Source organism: Oncorhynchus tshawytscha, linkage group LG09 (genome assembly GCF_018296145.1).
Source record: "Oncorhynchus tshawytscha isolate Ot180627B linkage group LG09, Otsh_v2.0, whole genome shotgun sequence".
In the NCBI taxonomy this organism is placed as follows: Eukaryota; Metazoa; Chordata; class Actinopteri; order Salmoniformes; family Salmonidae; genus Oncorhynchus; species Oncorhynchus tshawytscha.
The window spans coordinates 49,054,728-49,068,991 of record NC_056437.1 but is presented as its reverse complement, the minus strand read 5'-3'; the positions used below and the strand labels follow the sequence as shown (position 1 = coordinate 49,068,991).

At 41.4% G+C, this 14,264-nt stretch overlaps 1 protein-coding gene across 1 annotated transcript in view; it reads right to left on the bottom strand.

Annotated features, from left to right (window-relative positions):
- The window catches only part of LOC112259141 (kin of IRRE-like protein 3), a 140,776-nt gene that overhangs the window by 90,434 nt on the left and 36,078 nt on the right, over positions 1-14,264 (bottom strand). Inside the window, exon 5 of the mRNA XM_024433889.1 lies at positions 12,848-12,998. Coding sequence (XP_024289657.1) covers positions 12,848-12,998 — 151 coding nt within the window. The remainder of the gene's footprint in view (positions 1-12,847; positions 12,999-14,264) is intronic.

The window sequence follows — 14,264 nt, the reverse complement described above, 5'->3', positions numbered from 1 at the left end:
GCTGTGTGTCATCCACATAGCAGTGAAAGTTAACATTATGTTTTCAAATGACATCCCCAAGAGGTAAAATATATAGTGAAAACAATAGTGGTCCTAAAACGGAACCTTGAGGAACACCGAAATTTACAGTTGATTTGTCAGAGGACAAACCATTCACAGAGACAAACTGATATCTTTCCGACAGATAAGATCTAAACCAGGCCAGAACTTGTCCGTGTAGACCAATTTGGGTTTCCAATCTCTCCAAAAGAATGTGGTGATCGATGGTATCAAAAGCAGCACTAAGGTCTAGGAGCACGAGGACAGATGCAGAGCCTCGGTCCGATGTCATTTACCACCTCCACAAGTGCCGTCTCAGTGCTATGATGGGGTCTAAAACCAGACTGAAGCATTTCGTATACATTGTTTGTCTTCAGGAAGGCAGTAAGTTGCTGCGCAACAGCCTTTCCTAAAATTTTTGAGAGGAATGGAAGATTCGATATAGGCTGATAGTTTTTTATATTTTCTGGATCAAGGTTTGGCTTTTTCAAGAGAGGCTTTATTACTGCCACTTTTAGTGAGTTTGGTACACATCCGGTGGATAGAGCCGTTTATTATGTTCAACATAGGAGGGCCAAGCACAGGAAGCAGCTCTTTCAGTAGTTTAGTTGGAATAGGGTCCAGTATTCAGCTTGAAGGTTTCGAGGCCATGATTATTTTCATCATTGTGTCAAGAGATATAGTACTAAAACACTTGAGTGTCTCCCTTGATCCTAGGTCCTGGCAGAGTTGTGCAGACTCAGGACAACTGAGCTTCGAAGGAATACGCAGATTTAAAGAGGAGTCCGTAATTTGCTTTCTAATAATCATAATCTTTTCCTCAAAGAAGTTCATGAATTTATCACTGCTAAAGTGAAAGTCATCCTCTCTTGGGGAATGCTGCTTTTTAGTTAGCTTTGCGACAGTATCAAAAAGAATTTTGGATTGTTCTTATTTTCCTCAATTAAGTTTGAAAGATAGGATGATCGAGCAGCAGTAAGGGCTCTTCGGTACTGCACGGTACTGTCTTTCCAAGCTAGTCGGAAGACTTCCAGTTTGGTGTGGCGCCATTTCCGTTCCAATTTTCTGGAAGCTTGCTTCAGAGCTCGGGTATTTTCTGTGTACCAGGGAGCTAGTTTCTTATGAGAAATGTTTTTAGTTTTTAGGGGTGCAACTGCATCTAGGGTATTGCGCAAGGTTAAATTGAGTTCCTCAGTTAGGTGGTTAACTGATTTTTGTCCCCTGGCATCCTTGGGTAGACAGAGGGAATCTGGAAGGACATCAAGGAATCTTTGTGTAGTCTGTGAATTTATAGCATGACTTTTGATGTTCCTTGGTTGGGGTCTGAGCAGATTATTTGTTGCAATTGCAAACGTAATAAAATGGTGGTCCGATAGTCCAGGATTATGAGGAAAAACATTAAGATCCACAACATTTATTCCACAGGACAAAACTAGGTCCAGCGTATGACTGTGACAGTGAGTGGGTCCAGAGACATGTTGGACAAAACCCACTGAGTCGATGATGGCTCCGAAAGCCTTTTTGGAGTGGGTCTGTGGACTTTTCCATGTGAATATTAGTCACCAAAGATTAGAATATTATCTGCTATGACTACAAGGTCCGATGGGAACTCAGTGAGGAACGCTGTATATGGCCCAGGAGGCCTGTAAACAGTAGCTATAAAAAGTGATTGAGTAGGCTGCATAGATTTCATGACTAGAAGCTCAAAAGACGAGAACGTCTTTTTTTTTTGTAAATTGAAATTTGCTATCGTAAATGTTAGCAACACCTCCGCCTTTGCGGGATGCACGGGGGATATGGTCACTAGTGTAGCCAGGAGGTGAGGCCTCATTTAACACAGTAAATTCATCAGGCTTAAGCCATGTTTCAGTCAGGCCAATCACATCAAGATTATGATCAGTGATTAGTTCATTGACTATAATTGCCTTTGAAGTAAGGGATCTAACATTAAGTAGCCCTATTTTGAGATGTGAGGTATCATGATCTCTTTCAATACTGACAGGAATGGAGGTGGTCTTTATCCTAGTGAGATTGCTAAGGCGAACACCGCCATGTTTAGTTTTGCCCAACCCAGGTCGAGGCACAGACACGGTCTCAATGGTGATAGCTGAGCTGACTACACTGACTATGCTAGTGGCAGACTCCCTATGCTGGCAGGCTGGCTAACAGCCTGCTGCCTGGCCTGCACCCTATTTCATTGTGGAGCTAGAGGAGTTAGAGCCCTGTCTATGTTGGTAGATAAGATGAGAGCACCCCTCCAGCTAGGATGGAGTCCGTCACTCCTCAGCAGGTCAGGCTTGGTCCTGTTTGTGGGTGAGTCCCAGAAAGAGGGCCAATTATCTACAAATTCTATCTTTTGGGAGGGGCAGAAAACAGTTTTCAACCAGCGATTGAGTTGAGAGACACTGCTGTAGAGCTCATCACTCCCCCTAACTGGGACTCCCCTATCTATCATCTATATGTATCTATCTACAGTGTATATATCTATCTTTATCTCTTTACCTCTATCTATGAGATAAAGATAGATATATAGATAAAGATGTATATATATCTATATATATATATACAGTGCCTTGCAAAAGTATTCACCCCCTTGGAATTTTTTCCTATTTTGCTACATTACATCCTGCAATTTAAATGTATTTTTATTTGGATTTCATGTAATGGACATAGACAAAATAGCCCAAATTGAAATTAAATGTGAAATGGAAAAAAATAACTTGCTTAAAACAATTCAAAACGGAAAAGTGGTGGGTGGGTATGTATCCACACCCTTTGCTATGAAGCCCCTAAATAAGATCTGGTGCAACCAATTACCTTCAGAAGTCACATAATAGGTAAACAAAGTCCATCTGTGTGCAATCTAAGTGTCACATGATCTGTCAAATGATCTCAGTATATATATATGCCTGTTTTGAAATGCCCCAGAGTCTGCAACATCAATAAGCAAGGGGCACTATGCAAGCGGCAACATGAAGACCAAGGAGCTCTCTGAACAGGTCAGGGACAAAGTTGTGGAGAAGTACAGATCAGGGTTGGGTTCTAAAAAATATCAGAAACATTGAACATCCCACGGAGCACCATTAAATCCATTATTAAAAAATGGAAAGAATATGGCACCACAACAAACCTGCCAAAAGAGGGCCGCCCACCAAACTCACAGACCAGGCAAGGAGGGCATTAGTCAGAGAGGCAACAAAGAGACCAACGATAACCCTGAAGGAGCTGCAAAGCTCCACAGCGGAGATTGGAGTATCTGTCCATAGGACCACTTTAAGCCGTACACTCCACAGAGCTGGGCTTTACTTTAAGAGTGGCCAGAAAAAAAGAAATTGCTTAAAGAAAAAAAAGCTCCCCAAACATATGGAAGAATGTACTCTGGTTAGAAGAGATGAAAATGTAGCTTTTTGCCTAAAAACGTTATGTCTTACGCAACCCCACTACCTCTCATCACCCTGAGAACACCATCCCAAGCATGGTGGTGGCAGCATCATGCTGTGGGGATGCTTTTCATTGGCAGGGACTGTGAAACTGGTCAGAATTGAAGGAATGATGGAGGGCACTAAAATACAGGGACATTTTTGAGGGAAACCTGCTTCAGTCTTCAAGAGATTTGAGATTTGTTCACCTTCAACAGGATGCTGACCCTAAGCATACTGCTGAAGCAACACTCGAGTGATTTAAGGGGGAACATTTAATGTCTTGGAATGGCCTAGTCAAAGCCCAGACCTCAATCCAATTGAGAATCTGTGGTATGACTTAAAGATTGCTGTACACCAGCGGATCCCATCCAACTTGAAGGAGCTGGAGCAGTTTTGCATTGAAGAATGGGCAAAACTGCCAGTGGCTACATGTGCCAAGCTTGTAGAGACATACCCCAAGAAACCTGCAGCTGTAATTGCTGCAAAAGTTGGCTCTACAAAGTATTGAATTTGGGGGTGGGGTGAATAATTATGCACGCTCACGTTTTTATTTATTTTTGTCTCATTTCCTGTTTGTTTCACAATAAAAAAACATTTTGTATCTTTAAAGTGGTAGGCTTGTTGTGTAAATCAAATTATACAACCCCCCCCAAATACACTAGAATTCCAGGATGTAAGGCAACAAAATAGGAAAAATACCAAGGGGGTGAATACTTTTGCAAGCCACTGTATATATATATATATATATATATAATGTAATATTTTTTTCCAGAACATTAACCATGTGTAAAGATAGATACAAATGATTTGTTGGTAGGGGGGGTCACACCGAGCTCGACTATTAGACAAATCTTTAGTAAAGGTTGAATATTCTATTGCTCAGCTAATAGCCCATCCTGCTACGATTGTGAAAAGCGAATAAATGTTAAAGATTCCAATTGATAAAGTTTTTTTAGCCACAATTGGCCCGATCCCCAGTTAATAGATTTGGGCACAGTCGATAGCGTGCTGGACTTCGGGCTAGAACGTTGAGGGTTTGAAACCTGCTCCCTGCTTGTTTCATTGCATTATTATGGTAGTCTCAGAGCAAATAGCCTGGATTGTTACTCCAATCTCGTTCCTTGCTCTCTTACACGCATTGTTCTTCGCCTGAGTGGCTCGCTGGTGGGCGTGCTGGCAGGATGTATTTATTCTGTATATATGATATTGGATATGAATGAAAAAAACTTGCTAATGACCGATTTTTGTAATTTAATTTAATGACAAAAATATGCACAATCGTTTGTCTCTACATTCACTAACATATTCCTATCAATTGTTAACTTTTTTTGCTTGACTCGTTATGACATAATTACTTACATTTGCTTCCACCGTAATGTTTTGTCAGCCATCAAATTCGTCATTGGAACTACTCGATATGATTGGTCATATAAAAACCTTGGGACCCAAATGCATAATGAGTGCTCTAACTCCCTCTTGTGGTGGTCTGGAGCAATGAAGCCGTGATTCTGGGTACCTCTAAGTCCCGTGGTGTAAGCTCATCTTTTAAAGGAGGAACCACTGTATATTGTCCCTAACATTTTTACTCCGTCGCAACAGTTGTGGCACACGCACACACACAAAGACACTCAAGACCTTTCCCCCACAACTATAGACTCAGATTCTCAACAGTTGCACCATCCCAGAGCCCAACTCAAGAAAGGTCTTGTTTAACGAATGCATATACAGTTGCAGCAGTATGAGAAGGCCTGCAAAACTAAGCAAAAAAATGGGCAGAAATGGGGAGATTTGATTAACCATTGTCACGTCCTAGGTGATGGAGGTCAGATATACCCACTTCCCCTGAAACACCCACACATGGTCCCCCCGTTGTGACCATATTCCCTAGCATCTCCGTGCAGTTATACTTTTGATTTTGTGCCACCAGGGCCACAATAAGATGCCCCCTCTCTGAATGTCCAAGTGTGACCATCTCCCCATGGGTTACTGCAGCTAGTGTTGCCAGCACTGCCTGGGTGGGGGCACCCCACCGGAATCCCCACCGGCTAGGTACAAGGTCGTCAAGGTTCTCATTAGCAGCTTTGAGAATTTCCTCGTATATTATGCTCTCCCATCAGGGGGCTCTGGCTTTGCAGGGCCAACCCTGCCAGGCAGGTTCAGAATCTTGAGGGGGCGGTGCTGCTCTAGAAGGTCTCTGACTGCATTTTGGCTGCATACAGGCCCATTACAGCAGGCCCATAAAACAGATAGGGACTTCTCATTAGCGTCTGGGTCGTTCAGGTGGGTGTATAGGGTGGTGGACCGTTCCATCAATATAGGATCATAAATAAATTAGATGTGTATATATATATTTTATTTAATGTTCCCCATGATACAGTAGGACAGTAAATAAATTAGATGTATAATTTATTTTAAAATGCAGTCCCATCATGATAGGAGAATAAATAAACAAGTATGCATGTATAACATGTATAATTCATCATAAAATTTATATTCCTCATCTGCACCAAATTGAGAGCTCTCTCACAATGCCACGCCCTGGTCTAAGTATTTTGTGTTTTTCTTCATGTATTGGGTCAGGCCAGGGTGTGGCATGGGGTTTTTGTATTGTGGTGTGTTTTGTCTTGGGGTTCTGGTGTGTTTGTATTGGGATTGTAGCTAGTGGGGTTATCTAGCAAGGTCTATGGCTGTCTGGAGTGGTTCTCAATCAGAGGCAGGTGTTTATCGTTGTCTCTGATTGGGAACCATTTAGGTAGCCATATTCTTTGAGTTTGTCGTGGGTGATTGTCCTTAGTGTATCTGGTCCTGTCTCTGTGTTAGTTTACGCAAGTATAGGCTGTTTCGGTTTTCGTTACTTTATTTGTTTTATAGTGTTTGTATTTAGATTCGTGTTACATTTGTTGAATAAACATGGATCACAATCTACACGCTGCATTTTGGTCCGACTCTCCTTCACACCTGGAAAACCGTTACACACAACCCCTGCTCACATACATGCATTGGTTCTGGGATATGCAACCATTTCCTTTCTTACTCACTTAATGCCACCCTTTCCCAAACACCAAAAAACACATCACCCCATCCATCTCAATACATCCACACATACCCACATACTGTGCCTTCTGTCTGTTGTTTTTATTTCTCCCTGTTGATTTAGTGCTTTAGTGTTGCAATTAGTTATATTTGAAGATGGATAGAAAAGCTATAGTATTGTGTTTCATTATTTGCCTCCTCTATGAGAACTTTGTAATTTTTAGACTAGCCATGGAGTATTCTTTGAGTCTCTTAACAATTGGTTATCAATATACAGTTTATCGACTACGAGAGCTATGCGTTTCCCTTTCATTCTATTTTCCTTGAAAATTGGATACAGAACTTCCTTCCGGAACTGGTCATTCATGCCTATTTTCATGCCAGCAAGTCTTTTACCCAGGCTTTTAACCATTATTTTATCTTTAAAGAAAGCAAATTTGGCAACTATTGGGCGTCCATACCTTTGCCCTCTCTGTCTGAAGCGGTGTATATGTTTGTGTTGGATTTTGGCGATAGCTTCACATGGGATCTGAAGCGCTGTAAGGAGGAACTCTAATGACAGATTTAGGAACATTTATCCTTATTTCTCTTGGATACCTGTAAGTACCAGATTCTCTCTCATGGATCTAGTCTATATGTCAAGTAAGGCTTCTCTCAGAACGATGTTCTCCTTTTTAAGTTCATTAACTTCTGTTTCAATATTATTGACTGTCCCTTTCAGCTTGTTTGTCTTTCGCAGCTTTTTCGTCACTCATCTCGAGGCTTTCCTTTATCTGTTTAATATCCTTACTTACTAGTTCAAGTATGCCCAGTTTGTCATTTATTGATCGGTTTCGACCTTTACTATTCCCGGTGGCGAAAATATTAAATTGTCTGTAGAAGAGTCACATTTTTGTTTTGCGATAGGTTGTTTGTTTTCGTAGTATTTGTTGATACATTTCTCTAGTTTTATGATTTGTTTTGTGTTGTTATCCAGATTTAAGGTTTTTTCCCACCAGATTATGAAGTGCTAATATTTAGTCTAATTTACCGATATTGAATATTACATTTTTATCTTGAGGTGATCTACATTGCTGTGTTCCGTCCTCCATCTTGGTTTCTCTGGCACTAATTAAATCATGTCTTTGCTTCATTAATGATTAACTAACAATCTGTTCCAAAATGAAAATTGAGGGCATATCAGCCAAAATAAGATTTTCAGTAACCATCGGATCGCCACACCTACTTGCTTGCTTCAACAAACCTTAGCTAGTGCCCAAGAAATGGCCACTTCCCTCTGGTGTATAGCACATCAGGTGTGCACCGTATCATCCATCAACCAATGGGTTGGAAGAAAAGCTTGTACAAACCAGGAGTTGGAAATTATTTTGCAATTGTTTAGTTCTGAACAAATCCACACAGCCTGGTACTGAACCAGGATCTGTAGTTGCGCAGCTAGCAGTGTGATTCAGTGCCATAGACCCTTGCGCCACTCAGGAGGCCTTTTTTCCTTTTTTAACTTCTTGATGCACCCATCATCCCGTTAGCGGGATCATTTTCGTCAACCACCGCTGAATAGCAGAGCGCCAAATTCAAATTAAATTACTAAAAATATTACATTTTCATGAAATCACAAGTGCAATATAGCAAAACACAGCTTAGCTTGATTTCAATAAATCTTTTCGGCGAGAGCATACCAAGCGTTTATGTAAGGACATCTCTCTCGGTAGACAAAATATTACAAACAGCTAGCAGCCAAGTAGATTGGTCACGAAAGTCAGAAAAGCAATAAATTAAATCACTTACCTTTGATGATCTTCGGATGTTTGCACTCACGAGACTCCCAGTTACACAATAAATGTTCCTTTGGTTCCATAACGCGCCAACCCAATGGATGTATTTATGTTCAGAAATCCATAGGCTCGAGCGGTCACGACATTGCAGACGACAATTCCAAATAGAATCCGTAATGTTCGTAGAAACTTTTCAATTTTTTTTTATAATCAATCCTCAGGTTGTTTTCACAATATATAATCGATAATATATCAACCTGGAATGTAGCTTCTTCAATATGAGAGAGAGAAAAAATGGCTGCTCCAAGCTGTTGCGCATACAAAACGCTGCTGGCACCCAGCCATACAATGACGCGATGCGATCTTTCTCGCTCATTTTTCAAAATAAAAGCCTGAAACTATGTGTAATGACTGTTCACGCCATGGGGAAGCCATAGGAAAAGGAATCAGGTTGATATCCCTTTAAATGGAGCGAAGGCAGGCTATGGAACATGGAGCTTTCAAAATAGAAGCCACTTCCGGGTTGGATTTTCCTCAGGTTTTCGCCTGCAATATCAGTTCTGTTATACTCACAGACAATATTTGACAGTTTTGGAGACTGTTTTCTATCCTAATCTGACAATTTATATGCATATTCTAGATTCTGGGCTTGAGAAATAGGCAGTTTAATTTGGGTACGTTTTTCATCCAAACATCAAAATACTGCCCCCTACACTCAAGAGGTTTAACCTGTGAAATCACGTTTTTTACATTTAGCTAATTAAATTACCTCATCATTCATTGCAGAAAGAGCTGGTAAGCTAGTTGTTTTCAAGCATGATGCACAGACAAAGACTGGAGCAAGATGCAACTGACATTTTGCAGGTGGGGAAAGAGCGAGAAATGGTTGAGGGGGAGGCTTGAAATGCTGGGCATCTTTTTATGACATGCATTATATGAATTAGGTCCTCAGAATTATACCTAGGAGGAGTAGCTTCTATGGAGTAACTTTGAATGTGCTTGAACTAGCTAGCTAACAAGCTTGTGTTTGTAGGGCTGTACCAGAATTAAAAACATATCTTACATTTTTGAAATTAATAAATCCAATGTGAAATGTGATAACTAGGCCTATAGTATTCTTAACTTGCATTGAAAAAGTTAATCCATTCTTCTCTAGCTCAACGCTGCTTGAGGAAGACTAGTAGTCGAAATGCATTGCAGTTGTGCATCCTGATGTACTACACTGACTGCTCCTATATGTATTCTTTTGTAAACATATTATGTTAATGGTTAACTAAAGTCAATTGCAATCTACTGGCTCCCTACTCAACTTCTTTCTCAGATTACATGACATTAGGGGCCTACCTTCCCATTGCCCTCATCTCATCCTAGCTAATTAAAAATCTCTCTCCCTATCTTCTGAATCAAGTGCCAATGTAACGTCAGTATAGTCAGTAGCCTATGCTTCAGAGCACAGGCAAAGATTTGAGCTTGCAGGCAGACACTGGAATATGTTTCTGAGGGACAGAGTGAAGGCTTTGCATAGGAGCTTTGTTGCATTTTGTTGTGGGACTGTAAAAAAATGCATGGAATGTAAAATAACTGGTTATTAACTGGTTCCCATGTTTTTAAAATAACGCTTCTGTTCAGGAACAGTATGGATCACTTTTGTTCCAGGTTATGTTTCTGTTTGTTGAAAAATGTCAATTTTTTTCAGGTTTTCAGTTCTGTTCCCTGAACTGGTTCCAAGCCCTGGTACAGACCATGAAACATGCATTGAAAGCGTCTCAGGGTGAAGGGATAGTGCACCAACGCTTGAACAGCGTCCTTCTATCCTACATGGATTTTGTACTGTAGATATGTGGTAGTGGTAGAGTAGGGGCCTGAGGGCACACAGTGTGTTGTGAAATCTGTGAATGTGTTGTAATTTTTTTTAAATGGTATAAACTGCCTTTATTTTGCTGGACCCCAGGAAGAGTAGCTGGGGAGCCATAATAAATACAAATACAAGAACATTCCTCATTACTCATGAAGAGAGATCTACACGCAAGCTTTGACCTTCTCAAACCTCCGAACGCAAAAGAGACATTACGCCGTCACTAGGAGAGTCAAGTCAAATATTGTGAACTGAGAGCAAAGGACAGCCCTTTCAATCCAAGAGAAACTGTCTTAGCCAGGAACTACCTCAACGGACCAAAGTGGGTTGCTGCTACAGACATTGCTCAGACAGTGTCCTACACTGTTAAGACGGCATAGAATGTAATCTGAAAAAGGCACACAGATCCGTTAGTGTTGAGTAAAGCCACACCGAAAGAACCGCCAGTCCTGTCTGGTCCAGAACTGTTACTGGGTGACACCTTGACCCAGCAGTGGTCACATAGGGACTCACAGGCATGTTCTCTGGACACTGAATCAGCCGTACCCACTCAAGGATGTGACGAGACTGTGACACAGGCTACTCAAATGCCTACACCACAGTCTAAAGACATCGTTATTGAGAGTCACGTTGACCACCGTTACCCTATGAGAGATAGACGGGCACCAAGATACTTGCTTGTAAGTTTGTTCATAATTGTGGTTCATAATGGGGACAATTTGAGTAGGTTGGGAGGAGATGTGTATTGGGGTTGTGCCGAAGATCATCATGGGAGTGTGTGTTGAGATGATTGCATTCTAGATACGTGGTCTACCATCTCATCAATATTGAATTGTTATAAAGATGTGGTCATGAAACCCATGAGACATAAAACCCTACAGTGTTCATTTCTACTGCATAATGGACCACCACAGATATTCAGGTGGTCAGGAACACATGCCCATAGACAGAGCTAGGAGAAATATGCGAAAACTCCATCAAAACACCCTTGCAAGCATTAAGAGAATGTCTGACGTGATTGGAGTGGCCAACAAGATGGTCCCCGTGTCCCAAGCTAACCCTCCTCCCCCGTGTTTGTCTGCCCTCTGCCCAATGCATTATGGGGCATGTGTTTGTGTGTGCTTCTTTCCACACCGCCCGCCACAGTCACCCAAACCAGCTGCCTCTCATCAATATTAACTGGCTACTGTGACAGTAGGGCTCTCCTTGTGGCAGTCAGCGCCCCCCCCCCGAGGACCCCTACGAGCCTCGTGGCCTCTTCTCCTCGCCACGCGCTGTCATCACTTATTCATCGAACACCTGTTTCCATTCCCCCACCCTCGGTAACAGGGGAGCCTGTGGCTAGTGGCTTATGTCTGGCTTTCCACTTTTCTAAATTGCTTCCTTGTGTTTTATTTTACCCCCCACCCCTCCCTTTGCTGCTGAATGTGCATGCAAAGTGAAACAAGAGACACATTTAGGTCCACGCAAATGCCCAATTGGAAATCAGTAAGGCTAATGCTGCGTGCTAAAGGCAGACCCATCGCTCAAGCTCTTCCCGGTCTGTTATGGCGAAGGGGGGGTAGTCATCTCTCACATTTCCATCCTTATGAGAATTGATTCCTACAGCTTTGCCATGCCAATAGAGTGTTACTCTTCGGGGGCTTTGTTCTTTCACCACTTGGTATATTGGGGAGAGTCCTGTCCTCAACCCTGCATTGTTGCAGTTCATTCCTATCAAATGAGCTACGCTTACGATCGGTATCAGATTCACCTTATTACACAAATTGATTCGAGCACAAACGGCATCACTATTGCTCCAGACTGCTGCTACTGCCTGCTAGGTATATATTTTATTTCAGGCAAACTCAAGTCTACCCAAACAGAAAGAGCTAGAGCTGAATCAAACATTTATTTTAATACAGCAGTTGACTTGCAGCGAGGGGAAAAATGCGCCATTGTTTTTCATGACAAAATGATGAGTCCCCTCTCTGGCAGTATACACAACAACAGCTAGTCAGTTAGCGCTCTTGTTTCTGTCTCTCCCCGTGCCAAGGCTTGGGGAGAGGATTCCTTTTGGATGAGACACAAAAATAAAAAGAATGCACGATGAGGAAGAATGGAGCTGTCAAACGTAATGGATCCTTGAATAGTATTTCAGTTTTATTAGTCAAACTTAATAGCTTTGAAGGAGCTGTGAGGGACGCAAGAGGCCTTTGTTCAAAATTCCTAACTTACGGCAAATGGTTTTAGTAATCAAATAATACCTTCTGAGAATTGCATTTTTGTACAGAGGGGACCTATTTTTCACTTTTCGGAAGGAATCTCTTTTGGTAGTAATTTCATATAAATGATTAGTGGCAGGTTGAGCACAAGAAAGAAAAGTGCACACAATGGCCACACACACAGGAAGAATCAAATAGCAAACACTAACATTGATTTTCACTGGCTGAGACCATGACATCAAACACATTATCTCTTTCATTGTGCTCCCAGACAAATATGTTAATTATTCTTTGATTGGGAAGTGCTGCAATTAATAGAATTCACATTTCGACAGTGTTTGTCAAAACCCAGCCTTGGACCCTCCAAAAGACATTGTTAATAAATATTGGAGATGTTGGGTTAGCATGTGCAATGTTAGGGGTAGAATTCTGCAGTAGAAATAGGATAAAGACCGTGTTTGATTGTTCAAATAGATAGACCAATGGATGAGTTTTGTGTGAGATATGGGGCGCCGCACTCACGTTGGATATCGATGGTGACAATGGCATCTTTCCCATTGGGCAAGGCCTTGTTTGAGGCCCGACAGGTGATTTGTTGGCCTGTCTCGATGTTGGAGGCAGAGAGGTAGAGTGAGCTGACTGTACTCTCCCTACGCTCATCCCGCAACAGTGTCTGAGGAAACAATGCAAGAACAGAGATGGCTAGTATCATTACAACATGTCTTATTTGAATTACATTTACATTGTGTTCATTTAGCATCTTTATCCAGAGTGATGAGAGCAACTAAAGTAAATAAGGCAAGCACATATCACTGCCATTGCAAGTTATACAGTAGGTGGGTGGCAATCAATTTACAGTACATCATGCAATATGTACAATCTGTATGACCTCATGAATCTCAAGTATGGCTTACCCTGAATTACATAGTAATAATGTGGTAGTAACGTGTTTGTAATGACATAGAGTTTAGTGGTACATTTTTTGAAGATTTCTGATGTCATACTGGACAGATAGAATCAGTCGTCTCTCTATCGTTTGCCTCAATTTGCATGCCTTGATATGCCAAGCCAAGTCATGATCTGACTCAAAGTATGTTTTTCCAAAACCCAGCTTCATCCTTGGATGAAGATGAAACGTATTGTTTCTCTGTCTCCAAAGTTATTTAACCTGATGAGTCTAAAATGGAGCTGATTCAGATTCAGATGAATCAAAAAGACTTGACGTCCTAACAGTGTGACGTGTACTCAATATGATGCAAACATTATCAAATGTGACACATTTCAAATGTTCTACACAGATGCTGATACTAAGTACTAACAAAGTAGCTATACACTATCCGTGTCAGTTATTAACCATCAAGATCCCAAGATAATTATTTTCCCAAAATAGTCCTTTTTTTCAAAACGCCCAAAAACATTTCTCAAGCTTTGAGACATTTATTTAATCAGGAAAGCGAGCGCTGATATAGAAATACATATGTCTAAGTGGCTTGCCTGTGTCTAAATTATGGTCTTACAATGAGTGAAGGGAGCGCCCTCCAGTCAGTTTGTGTGGGTTAGACTCACCCCAGAACGAGCAAGATCACACTGCAAGATTAAACGCGCCTCTCACTTTCTCCGTTTCCTACTCAGGACTGAGAAAGTGAACAAATTGCCCATGAACACATCCATAATGTAGAGTGTTGGAATGCTTTCTCTTTTTTGTCATGTTTAAAGAAAAACGTGTGTGCTCCATCTTGCCCCGCGAATCAAATAAAAAATCTCAGCTGCCATTAAACTGACAGAGCGAGGCCTTTTTCAGGACACTTTGAGGAAAGGATGAGTAAAGACAGGAGAAGAGAGGAAGATGGGAAGAGTGGGAAGGATTCCTCCAAGTGAGGGAAGAGCGAGCACACCTCTTATCAAGGTCCAAAAAAACACATTTCAGGTGCATAATGAA